Source organism: Oratosquilla oratoria, chromosome 29, assembly GCF_046742065.1.
Source record: "Oratosquilla oratoria isolate Oo_2021 chromosome 29, ASM4674206v1, whole genome shotgun sequence".
NCBI classification, from domain to species: domain Eukaryota; kingdom Metazoa; phylum Arthropoda; class Malacostraca; order Stomatopoda; family Squillidae; genus Oratosquilla; species Oratosquilla oratoria.
The window spans coordinates 44,664,814-44,679,418 of NC_134805.1; the positions used below are offsets into that span (position 1 = coordinate 44,664,814).

General features: G+C 39.4%; 1 protein-coding gene across 8 annotated transcripts in view; it reads right to left on the reverse strand.

Moving 5' to 3' along the window:
• LOC143040761 (semaphorin-1A-like) overlaps window positions 1-14,605 on the reverse strand; it is a 666,238-nt gene that overhangs the window by 40,266 nt on the left and 611,367 nt on the right. For all 8 annotated transcript variants that reach the window (XM_076212173.1, XM_076212170.1, XM_076212168.1 and 5 more), the window contains one exon: window positions 6,108-6,204. In XM_076212173.1, the coding sequence (XP_076068288.1) occupies window positions 6,108-6,204 (97 nt within the window). The remainder of the gene's footprint in view (window positions 1-6,107; window positions 6,205-14,605) is intronic.

Here is a 14,605-nt window from a genome sequence, read left to right on the forward strand (position 1 = left end):
CGTCGTCGTTCACGTTCCGGACTGTCCGAGTTCTCTTAACGTCCGGGTCTTCCTCCGGATTGTGTCTCTCCGCCCTCCTCCGGAATGACTTTTCCTTAGAAAAAAAAAAAAAAAAAAAAAAACTCGAATTCCCTCGTTTTCTATTCTCCGCGTCTTTCCGAAATTTTCATTTTGTTCCAGAACCCCACCACCACCCACGCGTTCGTCTTTAGGATTTTTTTTTAACGTAATACCGAGTTTGCCAGGTGCGTTTTATTTTATAAGTGTTCGCCTTTAGGACAGGTCGCCCTTTCGAAGTCTCCAGTTTCTCAGAACGAGTGCATGAATGTCTTTCTCAGCCCCTCTCCCCGATCTTCAAGATCATTAATTTTTGAGTATGTGCTAATGAGCCTGTGAGTCTGAAACCCACCCGTGTATCAAAAGCGAGTTCCCAAATTAATTTAACTAATTATAATCGCCGATTCTTAAACTGCCCGGTTACACTGAAATGTACATTAATCCCGCATTAGCATTGCAGTTTATGAAATTCTGTCCGTGTGCGCGTGTGTGGCGATATTTTTTATTGACACCCTTACGGATCGAAGTCACGTAGCGCCGGCGACTAATCGTCACTCAATGATGAACGCTGATATATAATTCTTAACTTAAACTAACCCGCCTTTCGGTAACCCCACCCCTCAGGCTTTAAATTTCTTTGTCATCTCTGACTTAACCTCTTCAGTGTGTGTGTGTGTGTGTGTGTGTGTGTGTGTGTGTGTGTGTGTGTGTGTGTGTGTGTCCCCATACAATATTGCGTAACTGCGGCCGAAGCCGACACCTTTGCCCTATTCGCTTTGGGGCATGTTGGGGAAGGTAATAGTCACTGCTGGGAATCGGAGAGGAGTGAGGGCTTCGAACACATAACTAAGCGAATGCGAGTCCAACACGCCCCTGATTACGCTACCAGGGCACTGTGCCTTTATACGAAGTAGATGTTTGACACCATTTGATATACATGTTGAAATATTCTGACAGATGACGTGGGTGGGGAAAGAAAATACAGGAGTCTTAATCCTGACTAGTTTCGCATTAATGAAGTTCATTGTGAAACTAGTCAGGAATAAACTCGGACTAAGACACCTGTGTTTCCTCTTTTCATGTATGTATATGTATTGGTACCATATGAATACGTATATGTCCCACAACGTGTCACAGGACTCTGGTCAGCGTACCATACAAGCCCCGAAAACTTAAAAAGAGCCAATATCTCATCGATATTGCGACGAAGCACTACTTTGATGGCTTCCTCTCTCGGAACAAAAGTTTAAAAAAAATTCTGGACAAGAATCGAACGCACAACGGCCACCACGTAAGGCGAGGCCTCCTTCTTGATGGATATACGTGTTGGTGAAACCATCACACCGTAGCCAGCGCTTAACCACATACACAGGGTCCGACTTCATGCTCCAGTAACCAACCGCGTCTGTATGAGGTTTACAAACCACAGACAGATGTCTCGCCAACTCACCTTGTAAAGAATGCGAACCGGCAAGTGCTAAAGCGAGTTGAAGCTATGTAGAGTAGTTCCAATCATCCTCATTCCCTTCACCTCCCCTTGAGGCAGCGTTTCCTAACCTTGGCTTCTCGCACCCGCTGAGGGTGCTGGAATCAATTCTAGGGGGGTGTGGGGTGTGGGGTGTGTGTGTGTGTGTGTGTGTGTGTGTGTGTGTGTGTGTGTGTGTGTGTGTGTGTGTGTGTGTGTGTGTGTGTGTGTGTGTGTGTGTGTGTTGGGAAGCGATGCATATACATACTACCCTTTCCTTTATCCTTCCAGTAATAAGATATTAGTTAGGAGGTGTGCTGGGCTGCTTAGACCAGACCACAGGATGTGCTAGGGTCGGAAAATGTTAGGGAAATGCTCCCTGAATCCGTCTCCAATCCCATTTCTTTGACATCGACTGGAGTCATTTAAGGTGCATCGCGTCATCATCCCGTTGTTAAATTGGCACCCAAACCTTGTTAGCCTCTTCCATGATTGGTTGCTAATCACCTACCGATGGCGCTGTGCCGGGGGTTGGCACTGGAATCTCATTCTGTTGCTGTGGATAACAACAAAGCACGTGGCATTTCCACTGACTGTGATTTTTCACGGATAATGGCGTTTCCATGGTAACGACTGGATAGTGGTTCTCAACCATGACCAAAAACTTAAGCTGTGTCATGGCCTGATGTTACAAATTATACATTTCTATATAATAAGAGGAATCTGAACATAAAGACAAACTTCCATTACTCTCTCCTAACATAAGAAATATGATTATGATTGCCAACTTTGCAATGAAGCAAAAGGTTCATTTTCATCGACATTTTATTGTTATTTTCTCCTACCTCTATTGGCGGGGTGGGATTTGTGGAAAAAAAGGAAGGAGGAGCCAGACGAATGTTGAGAATTCATGGAAAGGGGGGAAATGGAGTGAAACAGTTTGAGAGCCACTGGATCACGAAGACATAATTACGGTAACCTCCATGCATCAATTTGAAGTAATACCCCCCTTTTAGCCATTGCTAGTATAATTACATTCAGGTCCATCGTCCGTGTTTACAGAGAGGAACCCTAAACAAGATCGAATTCGTAAGTGTACAGAAAGTTGAAGTAATCCATTCATAAACAATTCATAAATCCACACGCGAGTGAAAAAACTACAATCTATTTAATCACTGAATATGTTTGGATTGTTTTTGTCAAAATGACAGCGTGGCTGGCTTAATACGGTTGAACTCGAACTGGGAGTCTTCAGTACTCCCAGCTGGCACTTTAACCTTCACTCCCTCACTCCCACGCAGCCCAGCTAACCACCTCGGAAGGAAGATACAGCAACGACGAGTACTTCCAGATGGTTCAAGCCGCCAAGTTGCGCAGTTGCACACGTGGTATTGCCATCTGGGACCAGCTGGGCAGTTGGCCAACGCACCAAGTACAGCTGTTAGTTGCAAAGTACTCTGGAGACTTGAGGGGAAGGCGGGGGGAGGGAGGAACTATCAGACACTCAAGTAGGTCGTTTGCTCTTTATTCAAGACACTTTTACTCTGCGAAGTCTGAAGCGTCATGTCCTTATGCGATCTTCGAGTTCCCACGGTGTTTTTCTTTTTTCCTTTTTCATTTATTGAAAGGAAAATACTTGTTTATTATATCTGTAATGCGGATTTATGTTTTCTGTTTCAGTTTTGTTTGTGGTCTTGGGATGAATTATTTAGGACAAAAGTTTCCTGTTTCCCTAATGACTAATCGGATAAACAATAAACAAAATACTATATAATATAATATTACATTCACAAACACACACACACACACAAACATGTATACGACCGCATTCATAATAACAAACTCAAAATACGTACACACACACGCACACACACACACGATCGCATTCATAATAACAAACTCAAAATACGTACACAACCACGCACACACACACACACACACACGCACACACACACACGATCGCATTCATAATAACAAACTCAAAATACGTACACACACACACACACACAGTAACATATACACGACCGCATTCATAATAATAACCTCAAAATACGTATACAACCACACACACACACACACACACACACACATAAAGCACGCCCACAAACACACGACCGCATTCATAATAACAAACACAAAATACGTACACAACCACGCACACACACACTAACATGTACACGACCGCATTCATAATAACAAACTCAAAATATGTACACACACACACAAAGCACGCCCACAACTACACGAACGCAGATTATTAACAAAATCAAAATACGTACACACAAGCACACCCACACGGGTATACATGCATACAGAAAAATATTCAATTCTATTCGAAATACACTCGCCGTGACTATGAAAGCCTCCTTTAACTTGCATCGCTGTTGGTTCAGGTAAATAATTTTTCAAAACATTCAATACGTATACATTTCGGAAGAGTATTTAGAACAAAACTATGAAATATTTTCGGACCTTTCTGCAGATTCCCCCCCCCCCATTTCACATACCACCCAAATTTTCAGACCTGTTATTATTACTATCATTGTTATCTTTACCATTGTTATTGCTAATATTATCATAATTCCTATTATTATCATTAACATTATAATCAGCCTAGTTTTGGACTACGTATTTGTGTGTGTGTGTGTGTGGGGTCTATTAATGTTCACCCGTAGCTCTCTATCTCTCTGTATTTTCTTTACAACCTGCCCAGTTGTAGTCTAAATGGCAGAATAAACAAATAAATTCATAAATAAATAAATAAGAAATACATGAATAAATAAATCATCACGTAAATAAGAAGTGAAATGTGTACGTGTGCGCGTCCGCGCGCGTTTCCTATTCTCCCGTAACCTTTTTATCGACAAAACAAGTCACCTCGAGACTCTGCATGGCCAGCACTCACAATACACACTTCTACAATCACCAAAGTTCCTGCGTTGTTCGTGAGTTCGGACGCAAGTTTCGGGGTGTGGGGGGTGGGGGGTGCCACTCCAAGTATCCGGTCGTGTTAAAAACTTTGGAATCCGGGTAGTGGCCTTAAGACCGCTTATTTGACGGTTAATTTCCGCCTCATCCGGGGCTTGCTTCTCCTGCATAAATGTCACGTTCAGAAGAGTTCACAAAAAAATGCTCGATTTTTTTTAATGAATGAGCACATTTAGGTGCCTGCCTATGAGTTAAGCCAGGCTACACACACACAATATACAAACAATACACACACAAACATATCCACATACTTGTAAAAAACACGAAAACGCGTGTATCTATATACCAGAAAACACGGAAACACAAACACACATGTACAAGAACATGCACACGCGTACGTATCCAATATATACAAATCTACTCCTCTACAGCCAGTACAACACAAAATTCATTTTAATAAATATGAAGATGAAGATGAAGATGAAAGGAAACACAAGATCAAGATATTATATATATATATATATATATATATATATATATATATATATATATATATATATATATATATATATATATATATATATATAAAGGGACATATGGGATCCTTTTGTCGACCAGATTATTTTTAAGGATATTCGAAAGGTTTTCCGTTAATCAGTAGGTATCTCCCAGCATCTCGGAGCACCCTTCATTATATCCCAGCGTCTTGAAGCCCCGCCACAATTTTTCCTTCTAAGTATTTCGTATTTATCTTTCCTGGAAGCTCCAGCAGGCCTTCCAGCAGTGAAGATTCTCTCTTAATATTATATTTCAGCACAAAACGAAACCTGTTTTCCCCTAACTTTTAATATAATTTCATTCAACATTTCTTCATGAACAGCATTTCTACATCATAACATCTTTTCTCTTCGAATTATTTTTAGTCCTCGTTTAAGAGAAATGGCAATTGTGTTATTATTTTTTTCTTTGGGTATCTATTCTTTAAACTATAAACATCTCCCAATGCTACCTCTTGATTTTTTTTTGTAATATTTGTAAAGTGCAACGCTTCCTTTCTACAATGTGGTAAATATAACTTTACTCCATAATTATCATTCTATTTCGTCTGATATCAATTTCACTCAACCGGTAGGTATCCCTTCCTGTAACAGGGTCGATGAATCTTTTGTTCTATCTGGTAAGATAATAAATGGGAGAGTATATAAACAACGCAACTCTGAGCTTATACAAAAAAGAAGAACGGGAACACTGCCAGTCATTTAATGGGTCACTGTAAACATTTAGGTCCTAAGCGTTTATGTTTGTTTCAGTTTGAACGTTCAAGTCTTTGGGCTCGTAAACATTGTCTTGATGAGGATTTAAGGATATTGTTCTGTCTAACGCTAGGAGATTCTATTTAGTTAAAGAGGAGCCCCTTTGGAGGAGAGGGGGAGAGAGAGAGAGAGAGAGAGAGAGAGAGAGAGAGAGAGAGAGAGAGAGAGAGAGAGAGAGAGAGAGAGAGAGAGAGAGAGAGAGAGAGAGACCCATGATCAAGCAACCTTGACAATGCACCATTTACCATCTTCCTCCAATCCCCTTGTCGGATCTTCTCTGTACTCCCAAACTCACTCAATAGTATAAAACGCGTTCGTTAAGTACACGAAGAACGTCTGCTTACCTGGCTCCGATAAGTAGGGAGTCCCCGTCTCGCTGGAGTAGCTTGAAGTGATCCACGTGACTCCTATTTCCTTGGAAACTCCTCGCGTCCAGCTCATCTGTCGTGGAAAGAAACAAGTGAGGTTAGATAAGCGTTCGAAAGATTGAACAGAAGTGCAGCCAACAATTATATGAAAGCATATATCACAATCAATTTCCTACACAATATACATAAATACAAATATGATCAATTTTCATTATTCAAGAGTTCAATAAGTCTGCTAAAATTTTCATTTTATCTTTTATTGTTTACGAATACGAATTCCGAAAATTTTCCACGAAGATAACCTTCTTCACTGGTACTCAGTTTTTCGTTTAATATTCGGTTATAATCGAGAAATAGCGGTGCAATCCTCGACACAGTCCCTGGAGGAACAAGGCTCCTCCACCTCCCTTCCACGTTCACCTTCAAACCGTCATAGATCCACACAACCTTGGCGCACAGACGCATATAGACACAAATGTAACTCTTATCACATGTAATTTTGAGTATATGTATCACTAAGCATCCTGAATAATTCTTTTTAAACTATATTAGGCTTATAGTGAATACATATATCATATATGGTCTAAGTTTGCCTGCCAACTAAAATCTACACAATATGGAATTAAAGTAACGAGTCTAAGTACCATAAGAACATTCTGGAACAAAACGCGACCATTACAAACGGATTATAAGAGAATTTTTAAAAATATATCATGACACTACCTGGATATACGAGAAGAAAGTCAAAAATGTTTTGGCGAATATAACTACAACATGGCAACCGATGGGGGGTGGAATGGGTGTAATTAGACAAGAAATATTTTGGAGCTTCTTTTATTAACCACCTCCTCCCACTCCTCCTCCACAACGGTCCCCCACCTCCACCTCCCTCACTCCCTCCCGGTAGTCTGAGCTCTGGTTCTCTAGCAATCACACAAATAGTCTGACAAAATTCGTTTTTTGTTCTCGTATCCTTTATTATTATTATTATTGTTATTATCATCATAAACTATCGTTATTATCATAATAATTATCACTACCACTACTATCAACAACTGTCATTAAAGTAGTTATTAAAATCAATATCAACGCCATCAAATAATACCTTGCAACATACTACGTACGTTTATTTTCTCTCTCTCCCTCTCTCTAATCATCATGACTATCATGTTGGCAATATACCCATGAGAGTACGTTCGAAAAAAAAGGAAACAAGCGACACGCGTGTAGTATGTTTGCAGTAAAAATTGCCAACCCACACGCAAGCAACACTGCAGCAACGGCGTAGGCTCGTGGGTACAACCTCTATGCACGCAATTTCGACCTGCAAGCATTTGTCCTCGGGAGTTTCTTCCAGCGCTCTCTACAGACGAATCCAATTCTACTCTTGATCCCAATTCTATCCCACAATAACCCCACCATACTTTATTCTGTTTGTCGCCGGGAAGATTTTATTAGAATGTGGACAATTTTTGTGTTCTGGGGGGGGAAACTGAACCTAATATTATCCTCTTCCAGATAACCAATCAAATGTCTCTTTGCTGGTCAACATCCTTCCCTTGGCTCCGCCCACTTAACCGAGAAGCTCCGCCTACTACCATTACCGTATCATTTAATACCGCTTTCCATTTTCTGTAACTATTTCCACGACAGCATTTACAGGAAAAAGTGTGGGAAACATACTCAGCATTGTACGGTAATCATTTTAACCAGTCAAGATCATGGAAGCTAAGAATCTCAACCAATCAGGATCATGAAAGCTAAGAAAGAGGCGTGTTTTAAGTGTCCGACTACCACGAACAGAGACCAGGAAAAAAAATCTATATCAGTTAAAACTAATTTGTCATTAGGACCAATAAAAAATATGTCTATAACCAACCCTCCATCCCTAGAAGAACACCAAGAACAAGAACAAGAACAAGCATGACTCACACAACTCCCGAATTGACTATTGACCTCGGACAATTGAGTTCTCTTCTCTTTCAATGCCTCTCACTTCCTACCTCCCTCCACACCCCTACAAGGGTGGGGAGGGAGTGGGAGGGGAAGGGGAGTGGGGATCAGACTGTGTCAGCTGTGATCACACCACCTGCCACCCATCAAAGTCATCCGCCCAAAACAACGTCGCATCGCTCATTAGTCGAGAGGTTGATCAAAGGTGTGACGGCTTTGAACACGTCACACTGGAGCGTCACAATATACCCATACGTCATGAGAATACAGCCATGGCAGGCATGTCAATGTATTCACTTGCTTGTATTCCTTGGCTGTGATCACCTGTTTGTTGTATTACAGGATTATGTCAATTTGTAATATCACGTTTACTTTGATCAATTCAATACAAACTATATTGTGTTTGAAATCTACATATACTCTGAGTAGAGATCACCCATTCAGTGAACAAGTTTTTAAAAATTAAATAAAACCAAACAAACAAATCAATAAAATACAATCAAATACAGAAATATTCTTGCATTCTATATCTGCCTTTTGCACCAACGCAATTATAATAAACAAAAAAATATGTATTCTACTCAAACACAATACATCATTCCTCATATCAACATACTAACACTATATTAACACCATACATTCCTCCAATGAACTAATATAGGTTTATCTATTGAACACCGACAGCTAAATTGTATATTATGGCGTGTATGGTTTGGTCCGTGCCTCACGAGCATAAAGACTTATAATTACTGCCTGCCAATTGACCATGCTATCATAGGACTAAAGGCAAAGGTTACTGCTGTAAGTATATTACTTTCTAGAATACATCAAGACCCACTAGAAACTCAAAATAAGTGCAGGAACATACATTTACCAAGGTTGACCACTAAGCATTATAATTAAGTCCATACTATGATTTGCTTTAATGTTTCACGTAATAGTAGATGACAGTAATACAGGTAGGCTGTTAATCATCTAGTTTTATCTTCTAAGTTATTACAAACCTTTTATTTGGTCAAAATATTTCGCCAGTTAACTTCACCAATATCTATTCTATCTGTTGTGTATATAAAAATACTTCCCGTATCTTTGGGGCTAACGGCTGACTGGAAGAAAGAAGATAAATATGTGCTTTCGTACACACACACTAACATCTCGGTATCCAATGGACAAAAATATATATCACACTTTTCACACACGGATGTTGATAACTTTTTATGCCGACTGTGTATGTTCAAAGTCAAACGACGGCGCCAGCTACAACCATGCATACGGTCTGTGACTCATGCCAGCAAAAGCACTAGTAGCCTCACATCACAGAGCTCTTGCTGCACACTCTAACACACGCACACGATGCACATAGCTTGCTTGCACACTCACATACATGTCCGCACATATACACCTCACATGAATACATATATGTATACGTTTAAACACACTGTAAATTAAAATCACATTTGTTAACAAAAATAGGACATAACGGTTTGTCGATACATCTGATTCTCAACTGGAAACACGGAACTTACCACCTTTTATCAAAGTTTTCTTCCAGAGCGAAATATGTATTGAATGAGGTGGAAAAAAAATTGTCTGGCGAGATCTGCGAGTGTGAAAAAAATCATCAAAGGTTAACGTGTTATTCGTTTTCTAATCGACTTTGAGATGTGAATAAGTTTTCCGCTGGCTGTTATTGGTTTCGTTCATTGGATCTTGCTGTTGTATTTCAAAGAACACTGCGAGAGGAATATACAAGGTCGAGCCATTTTCCACATTTTTCCACAGCTGTGTGAACAATCTCAAGAACAATTATGAAAACATTCAATGTTTGTTCTTGCAAATAAACACGGCATGTTTTCTGCTAACTTACACAATATTCACTATTTACAACGCTGTGAACGTATGAATCTATATCTTGTGTGTAAAATATTCAACAAAATTGTAACGTAGCAAGTCGGTGTTGTGTGACGTCACGTCACTTTCGAATTCAATATCTCCATTAATATAGTATGAACACTTTAAGCGCAGTCCAATGCAACTCCTTAAAAAAACGAACAAATAAAATAAAATAAATCAATGCATCAATCAACCAATACATTTTTTTTGTATTGAACAACGTTAGGAATATTCCGTATTTTCTTTCTTGGCATTTCGGACGCGCTAACAATCACTACTTCCTTGGGAACCTTGTGTTTTTATCTATCTTCCCACCCTCTCTCCTCCTTTCCCATCTTCCCAAAACCTTTTTTCATTTCTTTCATCAGCCCTTAATTATCTATCAACTTTGCATATAATTTTCCAAGGGTTCATACAACACAAATTGTACAGGTGGTCATCAAACACCCTATTATATGCAACAATTCTTCTTCTTTACATTACTATAAACTGTCTCCGTTTTCTATTTCTCATACACGTATCCTCGTCGGTTGACCTCTCAATAACTCAAATTCTCCATTTCATCAAGAAACATCTCCCGTAAGAATCTCCTCCCTTTCCTCTCCCTCCCTCCACGTTGTCGCCCTCAATCTTCTCTATCATCCAAGCAATGTCCGAATACTATCAAAACAATCTCAATTTTCTTCGGACGATTCTACCGTCAGTTATCCAAACTTTTCCTCAATTTCCTTCCCCCTTTTCTTGATTTTATGTTCTCTTCTCCGTTTTTCGTTTTCATTCTTTGATTTATAAAATGGGGAGGGGTTTCATTCACACGCACACTATGCTAGTCGCCTGAAACTCACTTCATCTAACCTACGCAACATTTGTAAAAAGGTCTGAAGTTTCGAAGCTTGTGTCGGGGTTTGAGTGCAACCAACATTATCGATTTTAACGTGAGCCCTTAAGCGCGGCTAGGTGAGACCGCGCTGTGCCACATCACTCCATCACTCTCCTCTCTCCCTCTTTATATATATATATATATATATATATATATATATATGTTCTATTCAGATGCGCTGACCATGTACACGATTTCTTTTTATCACTATTTTCATTGCAACTTATTACTCTTCCACGAATAAATGAATATTATAATCTGTGGTTTTGGAAATCGAATCAATTGTTGCCATGTGGAATAAAATGGATCTGTTTGGAAAATAAGGTCTACCATCCCTTGCCGGGACTCAACAGTCACTTGATGGGATGGCAGTTGAATGCTGTCCGTACACCTTGATGACGTCATGTCGCAGATGTGCAAAAATATGACAACGTTTAGTATGTACCGACGTCTAAATGAAAAATAATCATTCATTTCAAACAGAGAGCAATATTAATTCACGAGCCTAAGCCGATTTCCGTCAAATGTTGTGAATTTGATAAGCTAGATGAAGACTTTGCTTTCAATATTATACCTCCATTAGAACATTTATGTGTCTGAAATTCATATAGGTTTAACTGCTTTAATTCGCCATGTAGCTTCTCGATTTATGAAGCAAAGGTAATCTGACATTTGGAGATTCGAAAAACAAAATATCGTAACTAAAGTCGTTTTTACTCATACGAACTCGCAACAACTGACGAAACCCAGTTTGAATAGGTTTCATGGCCGCGACAGTATGAATGTAATTTGACCTTACAGTCCTACCTCTTCATGACACATCTATTTTTCTTTGTGTGGTGAATTAATTAAACCAACCTGTTGTTATTTCGACTTCAGACCATATACCCAGTGGGCCTAAGGCTGATAAAAAAAAAAAAAAAAAAAAAGACTCGCGTTTGGATGGTTGCATGAACGATGTACGATAACACGCATCCTGCGCTTGTCTACCCCAGACACACCCCTGTTCATAAACGGATTAAAATGCTTCTCTAGCCTCTTAGAAAGAAAAGAGGAGAGACAAGAGGTGAGAAGGGAAGAAGGGAGGAAGGGGAAGAGAAGGAGAATTAAGAATTGAGGAAGTTAGATGATACGATAGCAATGAAAAAAAGAGCAAAATATGAATATTTACAATCCCTGCAAATCCCACAATAAAAAAAAATAAAAAAAACTAAGAGAAAGATTGTATGTTAAAAGAGCCGAGAGATCCCAAGATATTACGAGAAGAGGATTAAATTGAAAGGATGCAATCCGCTAGAGTCTAGACCATGTGGAGAAAGAAAGAAAGAAAAAAAAATAAATAACAAGGTTAATCCATAAAGAAAAATAAAATCGCCTGTTAAGGGCTACAGTAATAGCAGTAAGAATCTAGTGTTTAACTGAAAGAATAACTATTTAGAAAACGCTTATGTCAGGACATTCTAGATTTTGATCTAAGCAAAAGGAAGCTGTTTCTGAAGACTTGTCAATACCATTCCTTTGTGAATTCGCTCATGAAATCTGTTTTGCATCGGCATAGATTTTCATTAAACTGATAACTGGTTTCGAATATCCTCGCGCGTAAAATTACCCTTCAGATTACCTTCGTGCCATGGCTGTCATATATTTGGGTTACGAGGTTACCCAGTAACTTTCCCTTCTTCCACGGCGAGTATCTTATTGTTTCGTTTCGAGTTTCCGCGTTATGTCTATGAACCGTGCGATTTCATTTCGCTTCTGAACGATATTCTTCGTGTTTTATGAAGGCTACGACCTAAAAATAATTATTGCGTAGGCTTTTGTGTAGACATTATGTACCTGCAGATTTTGGCTTGAACACAGTCGCTTTCACATTTACACAAGCAAACACAAATGTAACACACACACACACGCACGCACGCACACACAATATTATCACTTATCCATTGACTGTTAGCTACATTACATTTCCTTGCAACCAAATTTTTATAGACATGAGGTTCATGACTACAGCAAAGTGATGCGTAAATTGTGTGGTTTAAATTCTAAATAAATGAAAAAATTAAAACAAAAATAAATCAGAAATACAAATAAAAAAAATCATATAAAATAAAAATAACTAAAAAAAAAAGAAAAATAACAAATAGAATTGAATAGAAACAAGTCATCCCTACAGTCAATTTCTATCATTTATCTATTTACTTATTTTTTCTATCCCAGACAGAAGATCAAACTAGCCATAAACCTCCTCTTAGAAGTCTCCTACCCTCACCAAAAACCCTCTCCATTTCGCCAGGCTCTTCCCCGTTCCCCATTGGCCATTTACGTTAACGGCATCAACCCGTACTTCGGAAACAACTGGGGTCCGATCATTTATGCAAAATAACAAGAGATAACCAACACACAAGTCTACGCGCTCGCCCGCCTACTCGAGTAACAACGATGACACAAACCAACTCGAGCGTTGGTACACTAAATGTGTGTGTGTGTGTGTGTGTGTGTGTGTGTGTGTGTGTGTGTGTGTGCGCGCGCGCTGAACTGGTGACATGTGAGTGTGATGGCGCGAGATTGTCTATAAGGATAGAAGCGCTGGTAAAATACAGTCTATAACATATGCGTGATGATGATGATGATGATGATGATGATGAAAGGGAATGAATACCCATCATTAACATCATTATTTGTTATCATTATCATTTCACAGAGGACTATTTTGATTCCGATAGTAATATGTGGAATCGGAAGGGTAAATACACACAAACAAATATAACACGCAAGTATGGACCAGACAAAGCATGATATATATGCTGGTACATTGTGACAAGTTGATGAAGGTGGAAAAAGAAGTCACGGGTCTAGTTCCGAGTTCCTGAGTTTATTCCTGACCGGTTTCGCTCTGAAGAAGCATAGAGCGAAACCGGTCAGGAATAAACTCAGGAACTCGGAACTTGACCCGTGACTTCTTTTTCCACCTTCATGATACACACACACACACACAAATATATATATATATATATATATATATATATATATATATATATATATATATATATATATAGTCTATCCGAGCAGGAGCCTCAAAACTAGAACCATCAGAACTCAATTCAAGTTCTCTTCCGATCTCCCCACCCCCCTCTCTTTCTCTCGTACCCCGTCTACGTCCTTCCCTCCCTTCTTTCCTGCCTTCCACTCACGCCTCCCCTCCCTGTCCCCCTACTTCTACCCCCTCCCTAAACCCTGAAGACTTAGCTCGCCTATTGGGCCAAGTCAAAACTATGAAGGCCAAAGGGGAAAAAAATAGAAAATACGAGATGAGAGAGAAAAAAAAAAGTGAGAGAGAGAGAGAGAGAGAGAGAGAGAGAGAGAGAGAGAGAGAGAGAGAGAGAGAATGTGAAAAGGAGAAAGAAGGGTGGAAAGGAACCGAAGAAATGCACTCCAAAAGAGGACTAAATAAATGAATAGGGGACAGAAAGCCGGTATGGGAAAAGGAGTAGAAAAAAAGAAAAGAAAAAAGAAGAAAAATATATAGAGGGGTGGGCTTTATACACTGGTATAAAACTACATTCCCAATGTGTGCATGTGCATGTGTGTGTGTGTGTGTGTGTGTGTGTGTGTGTGTGTGTTACACGACTATGGCAGTATCCTTAGGTTCTCTTCTCTTTTCTCTCTGAATTCAACTCACATCAATGGATACACAGTAAACCCCGTGAACACCAAAAAAACACCAGCGCCGATATATTCTTACTATTAA